Source organism: Anolis carolinensis, chromosome 2, assembly GCF_035594765.1.
Source record: "Anolis carolinensis isolate JA03-04 chromosome 2, rAnoCar3.1.pri, whole genome shotgun sequence".
Classification (NCBI taxonomy): Eukaryota; Metazoa; Chordata; class Lepidosauria; order Squamata; family Dactyloidae; genus Anolis; species Anolis carolinensis.
Window position 1 is genome coordinate 157,685,953 of NC_085842.1, and position 9,851 is coordinate 157,695,803.

General features: G+C 41.6%; 1 protein-coding gene across 1 annotated transcript in view; it reads left to right on the plus strand.

The window, feature by feature from the left end:
• cs (citrate synthase) overlaps positions 1-9,492 on the plus strand; it is a 34,662-nt gene extending 25,170 nt beyond the window's left edge. The window contains exons 7-11 of the mRNA XM_008104001.3: positions 2,703-2,902; positions 4,243-4,372; positions 4,480-4,581; positions 5,654-5,863; positions 8,077-9,492. Coding sequence (XP_008102208.1) covers positions 2,703-2,902; positions 4,243-4,372; positions 4,480-4,581; positions 5,654-5,863; positions 8,077-8,247 — 813 coding nt within the window. The 3' untranslated portion in view covers positions 8,248-9,492. The remainder of the gene's footprint in view (positions 1-2,702; positions 2,903-4,242; positions 4,373-4,479; positions 4,582-5,653; positions 5,864-8,076) is intronic.
• Positions 9,493-9,851: the final 359 nt, after the last annotated feature.

The following is a 9,851-nucleotide window of genomic DNA, read 5'->3' on the forward strand; positions in this document are numbered from 1 at the left end:
GCTTGTGAATGTGTGTGTGACAGAGAGGTTCTCCACATGTTTTGGATGACAACTTCCATATTTATTTTTTGTGATACAGAATTTGTAGAACTAGAAATTAACAACTCTTTTTTTATATAGAAGAAGTTCTTTCAGAGGCAAAGTCTTCAAAGTACATGTTGAAAAGGAAAAGTGGCAGGTTGTCACTTCTAGCTTCTTATATAGAGGAAATGCTTCATATTTCTTCTATACAGTACTTTGTCTGTATAGAGGGGATCTGAAAATATTTGTTATTCTTGTTTCCGTTCAAGTTTTCAACCACCTTAAACCAGTGGTTCTCAACCTTTTTTTGACCAGGGACCACTTTGACCAGTGATCACTTCTGAACATTAGTACCAAAAGGGTTATGAATCAGTTGGTCAACTTTAGATTCGGTTTGGTTATTTGGGGTGCTTATTCATAAAATTGCATTGATAGACCACATCAGCTCTAGTTTCTGATACAGAACATATGCCACCCACTAATTGCCATCTGCTCACCCACAGAAAACCATATTTAATATTCTAGAGCTGATGTGGTCTATCCAATACTATTTTCTGAATCAGCACCACAAATATTCCCAAAAACAGGTCTAAAAACGAAGACACCAAGGCGCCTCCGCTTTCAGAGGCCACATGGAATGGCTCTGCTCGGGGGGAGGGAGGAGGAGGAGAAGCAGCAGTCAGGAGACTTATTGTCACTCCTTTCGTGGGTAGCCAGCCTCTCCCCACCTGACATCACTGTTGCCTTGGCACTATAAGAGGGTTTCGCGAGACCAAGTCACTCTCGTTGCAACCGTGTAGTAATGGTGAGGCTGTGGACCATATTTTAGTTCTTGGGGACCACTGGTGGTCCATGGACCACAGGTTGTAAACCACTGCCCTAAACAAACACATCATGGAGTTTTCTTGGCAAGTATTTTTTCAGAGGGGGGTTACCATTGCCTTTCTATAGGACTGAGAGAATGTAACTTGCCCAGTGTTACACAGTGAGTCTCCATGGCTGAGCAAGGATCCCATTTCTTAAAAACTCATGACTAATCATCCATATCATTTATTATTATCAAAGGCAACATTTTCCATTGAACAATGCGGAATTTTTTTGGTAAAGATTCACTTGTTTGTAGCACATATCAATGACATTTTTAGAATTATTTCTGTTTAGTCAGTGTAAGTTTCTTTTCCTACATTTCTTCTTCCACATCTTCTGTTGTATTCAGCTCTGAGTGTCATAGTTGAATTGTTATGCCTCTTCTGAACACATGGCGAAGGTAGGGGCGATCACTTTTTTGAAGGCAAACCATGTGTAAAACTAGAGCTTCATAGAGAAAGATACAATTGCTTGATTCTAATGCACCACTTTTGCACGCATTTTTCTTTGTTTCTCTCCCATGTCTCTGTCCTATTTTAGCTGATGCCTTGGATTGGCTACTCACCTACCTCCTTTGCCACACCATTTCAGTGAGATTTCAGGCTCCATAAAGCTTTTCTTAAACCTTCCCAGACTCATCTTGCTTCTGTTTCTGCATCTGCTTAACTGCCTCCTGGCCTGATCAATTTGTTGATTTGTCTGTATCAGGAGGCCTCATCATCTCTCCCTTCTCTAGCATGCAAATCTGGTGGACACAGAGCAGATGGTGACAGAAGAGATAAACCTGCCTCAATTATAAATCAGATACTGCTCTGCATCATACCTGCTGTAATAATGCCATCCATTCACACTGGCCTCTTTGTGTGCAAGAACCACATTGTTCGGCCTGATTGAGTTGCGTAATTATATCAGCCTTGCAACTGCGTCAGTGCAGCCAGCTTGGAAAATAACCAGGCAACCCAGGCAGTAAACCAGGTGTAGAAATTACTAAGACACAATGCCCAATCACATGGGATAGTTTTGCAACAGTAATAGAACTAATATTGATTGGGCAAACCCTGCATTTGAAATGTACGGAAATGTGTTGTGGCTTAGGATGTTGCCCAGTGTGAAACATGTTCAGGATTACATAGCTGTCTGAATCCAGTACTCTGGATCCACAGGAGTTTTTTTCCAAAAACCCTCTGTAGATTTACAAAAACAGAGATATCCATATTCCATATTATTAAATGGCCATACATATCCATGTATGTTGCTGCAATTTTGGGTATGGGCCACAGTGATCCATGATCAGTTGAAACGAAAGACTGGGATGATCAATTTTAATATTTTAGAAGGATAAGTATGGAAGTGGGAAGATAAGGATAGGATAGCTTCTCTTGGATACAGTTTTTACTTTTGAAATCCTTTCACAAAAAAATTGAAAGAAAATCTAAGGTGCAGAGTGATGGAATTGTTGATGTTAAGCCCCTAGTGGTCATTACAGAAGGAAAGTGCTCATACTTCTAAGCCTATTAGACTAGGTAACGGTGGTTATTTGTATTTACTTCCAGATCATCTGCTTAGCAAACAGAAGGGTTTGGTAGCACCTTAAGGACACTTTTATTTTGCTACAGATTCTTGTAGATTAGTATTCCTCTGTTCCAAGAGGCTTGTGCATGGAAATGAAGTTAGAAAGAATCCTTTTAAAGGCTCCCTCAAGTCTTGGTATTCACTGCTGGCTGTGGCCGGTTGACAGGTAATGAGCTGTTATTTAAGGTAGAATTGGACTGGGAAGAATTCACTTTCTCCCCCCCCCCTTTACTGCTTTGCAGTTCATCTATGAAGACTCCATGGACTTGATTGCCAAGCTGCCATGTATTGCTGCAAAGATCTACCGTAACCTGTACCGTGAGGGCAGTAGCATTGGCGCCATTGACCCTGCCTTAGACTGGTCACACAACTTCACCAACATGCTGGGTTACAATGATCCCCAGTTCATTGAACTTATGCGACTCTACCTCACCATTCACAGGTAAGTTTCATGGTTTGTGGATTCACAAGCATGTCTTGAGCATGTATTAACTTGAAGATTCTGGAAATATTAGGTTCTGTGGCACATGGTAGAATCTTGCAACTTTCTGGAGTTATTAGAGTGTGGCTCCCAGCATTCCTTACTATTACGAGTTGTTTTGGCTAGGAATGGGAGTTGCAGTGCAACATCCGAAGTAGTGTGTTATTCCGAATCCTCCAAGCCCAAGCTGTGGAGGAGGAAGAACAAAAATAGCCAGATCTGGGACAGAAAGAGCATTGCATGTCCATTGGCAGGGACAGGGAAGCTATAAATGGAAACATTGCCAATTAGTGCTAAAACATTTACAAAATTGAAGCAATTCAAATGTAACTGGCTCCCATCTTATTCAGAGAGTCACAGAGAGAAATGTTTTAGCACAGCGCCTCTGAACTTATTATTTCTGCCCTCTGATTTTGCCTTAAGTGTTGAGCCCTTTGTTTCAATGTGTTTTTTGGTCTCCTGAACAAAGTGAAGGTGCCTTACCAGTGGATGAGGAGACAGCAATGCATACTTTTGTATGTGAGAACCTTTGTTTCCTCCTGTGTAACGCATCAATTTCCATGTTGAGCTTTTGGCAATATCAAAGTTTACTGCTTGTATAAATGTGTTCAACTGAACCGGGGTGTGGAACTTTTGGTGCACCAGGCTTTTTGGACTTTTATCTGTCCTAGTCCTTTACTGACCCATGATGCGAGTCCTAAGGCCTGGCACTCTGGCTCATCTTCCTGTTCAGGAGCAGCTTTTGCACAGTCTCTCCAACAAATTGTCTCTGTTCCCAGTTTTGGACACAGGGTTTCTGAGAAATACTTGGGCGAGGAGAGATGGCTTTTAAGTACCACTGCTCAGTAGCTATGGTTGCATGAAACCCCATACTCAGGCCACCACATACTATGTATGAGTAAAGTGTTTTCAGGAGATATGTAAAGTGTTTTAGATACCGTATATACTCAAGTATAAGATGACCCAAATATAAGCCGAGGCACCTAATTTCACCACAAAAAAACTGGGAAAACTTATTGACTCAAGTATAAGCCATCTGTAATTTAGAAATAATGTATTTTAGATATTTGCCTCAAATCTAAATGTGTGAAGTAGTTCAGGAATAAATTCATTTACATACTAATGTTATATTTGCAACCTTGTTTGTTCTTGTTCAAACTACAATAGAAAATTTTGACAAGATGCTTAGTCAGAAGCATGTGAAAAGTTGGATATGCGCTTCTGTCTACAGTTTTGTAACTCTGTGTACAAACTAGGCTGTTCCCTACTGATTTCCCCTCTTCTCTTTTTTCTTTCTACAGTGACCATGAGGGTGGGAACGTCAGTGCACACACTAGCCATTTGGTGGGCAGTGCCCTCTCCGATCCTTACTTGTCTTTTGCTGCAGCCATGAATGGTTTGGCTGGGCCACTCCATGGTCTTGCAAATCAGGTAGGGGCCACGTTGCTCAGCATGGATTCTATGTGAAGGAGGAAAACTTTGGAGAGGTGTTCTCTTGTTCTTGCATAACATCAGCATATTTCATGGGCCTCTTGCAGGAAGTGCTGGTGTGGTTGACCAGCCTGCAGAAGGAGCTGGGGGAAGATGTGTCTGATGAAAAGCTGAGGGATTTCATTTGGAACACCTTGAACTCTGGCAGGGTGAGTAGCAGCATCCAGGTCTCAAAAACAACTGAAAGAAGGTGTTTGTTAAGAGAAACAAGCAGCTTAGTTTGCAGGGTTTGTCAGAATTGACCTCATTTAATGAGTAAGGCCCATTCTGAAATGGGGAAAGACTGAATTTGGTGGTAGGGCACTAAATTATCTTTTTCCACATAATCTTAAGAGTTGAAAGGAGCTGCAGGAGTAATCTAGTCCAATATGCTCTCTCTCCTCCCCCTATGTATCAAGTTATATGTCAGGGCTTCTTAAACTCTTTCCACTTGTGACCGCAGGTATATAGTTATATAAAATAGGTATACAAACCAATATATACCAATGAGCCCCTGGTGGCGAAGCAGGTTGAACTGCTGAGCTACTGAACTTGCTGACCCAAAGGTCGGCGGTTCAAATCTGGGGAGCGGGATGAGCTCTCGCAGTTAGCCCCAGCTTTGGCCAACTTAGCAGTTCATAAACATGCAAATGTGAGCAGATCAATTGGTACCACTCCGGTGGAAAGGTAATGGCACTCCATGTTGTCATGCCAGTCACATGACCTTGAAGGTATGTTGAACAGGCAGGTGGCAAGTGGAAATGGTGAGGATATGGTCGCAATTGAATAGACAATACAGAAAAAAATTAAAACCTCCCAAAATAGATTAACGAGAACCAGAGTTTGGAAAAGTTTACTTTTTTTGGCTTACTGTTCCCAGAATCCTATTAGCCATGCTGACTGTGAGGTTCTGGAAGTTGTTTCCAATATCTGCTCTTTTTTCATTACTTTAATTATGTGAACACACGGAATACAGTCCAAATTGGAACTGGAATTGTGAGGTTTCTGTCCTCCTGCAAGGACTACTAGAAAACTAAGCCTGCAGAGAGGAGCTGGTGGCTTTCAAATAGATTCCCACTGTAAGGATGGTTTCAGTTTTTCATGGAATGAAAAATCCAGGGCTTTGGGAGAAAAAACATAGCCAACCAGTGCTAATGGAGAGCTTCTGTTAGACACCATCCACATGACTGTCTCTCACTCCCTTTGCATTGTGCCAAGTGTTTCTGACATCTTGCATTGCAGGTGGTTCCTGGCTATGGCCATGCAGTGTTGAGGAAGACGGATCCCCGCTACACTTGCCAGAGAGAATTTGCCCTCAAGCACCTTCCCAAAGATCCTCTCTTCAAGCTGGTGGCCCAGCTGTACAAGATTGTCCCTAATGTGCTGCTGGAGCAAGGCAAAGCCAAGAACCCTTGGCCCAATGTGGATGCACATAGTGGGGTCCTGTTACAGGTGAGTTGCCATCTCTAAGGAGATTCAGAAGCCCTGTACTTGCTGACTTAATGTGTGCACTGGGATCCGGGTCTCAAAATGTTCAAGGATAAGGGCTTTTCCCCTGTTCCTCGCTCTTCTGTACACTTATCACTCAGCAGCAAAGGTCCTGTTGTTTGTTTACCATGAGTGACATTTTGTAGAATGAAGCCTGCTGTCCTCTGTCTAATGTAGAGAATGTTTGGCAGTTGTAGGCAGGCTGCTTGGGATAAATCTGGTTCAGTTTCCATTTCTGTGGCTGGGGATCAAAAATCTGTAAAGCACAGGCTGAGAAGTGAGCTGGCAGAAGAACTCGGGCAGTGGTGGTGTGGGGCTCCCTCTAGTGGTGGCAGCCAGGTTCTTCCAGAACTTATTTGGTGTGGCCAGTCAGGAGTTAGGCGAGGAAAGCTCTCAGCATTCAAGACCAGGAGAAATATTTCAGGTTTGAGTTGGAATAGGACCTAGTGATTATCTTTTATTCAGGTAATACTTGAAAACAGCTTCTTTTACTTCCTCTCTCCTTCCGTTTTTGGGGAATTGAACTGTCCTATGCAACCATTATGTTTCTCTCCTAGGGATTTTTTTTTGTTCCATAAGAACATATTTATGTCATCTCATTAAAGAACAGTATGTTTTGTTGTTTCTTGGTGGATTTCCTTTCACCTAAAGATTTTTCAACAAATCACCTGCCATAATCTAGGCCTCTTCATTTTAAAATCTGAAGTCTTCATTGTTTTAGTTTTATTTCTATTATAATGCTTTATATAGAGTTTTTTAGATTCCCTATGGATTTATGTTATATGGTGGCTAATGTAAAACCTAGATTATGTTACTGAATCAGATTAAAATCCATCAGTGATATATTTATAGCTGTGGCCAACCAGATTTTGCTGGTAACCTCTGAAAGCTGTGTATGTGATGTATATACTATACCTATAGGTTAGGGCCAAGTGATTTCTGACTCTGTGGACCTCCAGGAACTTCTACAGACAATTCTAGAGCTAGAAACAAGCAAATGTCTTTTTTAAAAATCCAATTTAGAAGTAAAATCCAGGTTTCAACCTGTTTACATCCAGGATGGAAGGAGACTGGAGCTTCTTTTATGGAAAGGAAACAGAAAAAAAAACATTTTTGGGAAACATACATTATAGCAGAGGACCCTGCTATGCATGGACATTCCATTTTAGTTACTTTGGCTAATGTTTTGCATGGATGTTATCCTTGAAGTGACTGGCTTGACCTTGAAGGAGCTGGGGGTGGCAACAGCCGACAGGGAGCTCTGGCATGGGCTGGTCCGTGAGTTGGAAGCGAGGAATAAACAACGTTTTGCGTTGTCACAAGGACAAAAACCTTTTGAGTAACCCAGACTGATAACATCCATATAATATCCTCAAGACTCAGCTAAATATATTTAAAATAAAGATAGTCTCATTGCATAATTTTACAATTATTTCAGAACAAAGAGCCAAAAATAATTCATGGAAATGTTTTGTTTTGTATTAAATCACAAAAAATGGGGCTATCAAATGACTTTTTGTGGGACTCCAGGGGTGTTAATAAGTTCAATAAAATGAAATAAATGTGGCACATTTTTCTGACCTAAAGAGATTCTAGAAGTATGTGTTTGTATTTTTAGAAAGATTAGGATAGTTTGCTCAGGAACTTTGAGATCCAGATGGATTTTATCACTTGGGGTTAGTAGTGTTTTCAAAGTGTAAAAATTAACAGAGAATGAGGGGATATGCCTACAAGGCATACAAGGGCGTATTCTCCACAGCTATACAGTGTTCCCTCACTATTTTGCAGTTCACTTTTCACGGATTCGCTGTTTTGTCGTTTTTCAGTAAACTCTAAAAGACTATTATAAATCATAAAAAAATTACAATTTACAGCCTAAGGAAGGGAGAAGCCAAAGGGAGAGAAAAGGAGCCCAAGCAGCAACAGGAGGAGGCAATTTATCAACGATTGGTTGATAAAGATTTAAAATAGTGTATAACTACTAAAATAATATATAAATACTAAAATAAATATATTGCCCCTACTTCGCGGATTTTCATTTATTGTGGGTGGTCCTGGAACCTAACCCCCGCGATAAGTGAGGGATCACTTTATACACATAATAGTCCTTTGCCTCTTTTGACAGTTCCTCTTAACCTCTTCTTTTCCTCTGTTTCTTTCTGTCTATCTGTCTGCAGTACTACGGCATGAAGGAGATGAACTACTACACTGTGCTATTTGGTGTGTCTCGGGCCCTAGGTGTTCTCTCGCAACTCATCTGGAGTCGATCCCTTGGCTTCCCACTGGAGAGACCGAAGTCCATGAGCACAGATGGGCTGATGGAGCTTGTGGGTGCCAAGTCGGGTTAGAGCAAGGGAAACAGGGAAAGGGTTAGCTATTGAGGGAATGATAGAGACAAGACAACTTGTTTTGTGTTTGTTCAAAGGGCCTTGCAAAGATCCTTCCATAGAGGCACTGACCATCGCATTTTTTCAGGTTATTTATGGGATAAATTCAAATGTGTCTAGGGTACTTATTCCCCATCCCACCCGTTACCTTAAATACCACCTAAAGTTAGATTCCCGAGCACAGGGGACCCTCTGTTTGGCAACTCTTCCCAAACAGAGCTGATGCCCCAGGTTAGAGGGAGATGGTTGCTTACTAGCCCAGCTTCTTCATAGCTGCCTGGAGCAGAGGAAATTGCCCCCTTTTTTACAATCATGTCATATCACACTTTTTTTGGTTTTGCCTTTCACCCCCATGCAGATAAGTTGTGCTTCTGCATTAGAACAATGCCCTCCTCTTCAGCCATACTGCTGTAGGGGAAAGGGGCTCTCCTTCCTTGCAGATGCCCAGTCCCCTTTTCCTTTTGTTTCTTATGTTACAGTGAAAATGGGATTTGTGTCCTCTAGAGCAAATAGGGCTGCAGCTCAAGTCATCCACTGTATACCAAACAGGGATAGCGCACCTCTAGACCTCCCAGTCAGTGCTCCCCATGCGTTCTGCTCCCTCATCCCAAACTTGCCACACTTTTTTTGATGCACTCAGAAGTCCAGAACCCCGTTCCCTGATGTGTTGGGGCTTTGTTCCCACAGGCAGAGCGGTTGCAGACTGTTTTTGCTATGAACAAGTACATCTTTGCCCCGTTTCTGTTTGCCCTGAGAGAGCGAGAGGCATTTGCTTTCTCCTCCCCTTCCTTGAAAAAAAAAGTATTTAAACTTCATGGTCAGTGCTCTGGTATTTAAAAGGTGATGTAGATCCAGTTTTAAAAAATTAAGGAAGGTATTAGTGTCATTTCCAAATTGGCAGTTGTGGTAACACAGCCATCTGGCCACTAAAATTGACTATCTACATTTTTGAGAGCAATGATAGTGAAGGATGAAATCTGTCTCCTGGCCTCCTTTCCTCTCTAGAAAGGACTTAATACACTCCTACCAATTTTTTTTCTCTGTGTGTTTGTGTGAAACCTTCTGTCCTATTACTACACAAAAAAAGGAAAACCCCAATATAAGTTGAAGGCACAGTGTAAGTGGCTGTGTAAGCATCAGCGTTCCGTTGCAAACTTCAGGTGGTTCTGTACAAACTGCAAAATAAATGTTTTTATTAACAAGTTACAGCGATGGATTATTTTTTAGTATTGCCTTCAAGGGGAATTGGGCCCATGGTTTTTCAAAGTAGTTTCTGGCAACTGAGCATATCCTCCAGTTTTGATACCTTTGTATTTTGTTGGCTTGGAATATTCAAAGCACAGTCTTCAGTGAAACAACAAACATCACACCCCAGCTCTATTGACAAGTCAATGGGAGGAGCCCCTTATTGTTATATGCTCTCATAAAACAATAGTAGCTGCTGCTATTGCTTCCTCCCTGGGAAGAGTGAGAGACTAACCTAGGTATTTGTCACAAATGTAGGAGAATAATCCTAAAGTTTTAGACATGGGTTGAAATAACGTGGCCTTCCAGATGTTGTTGGA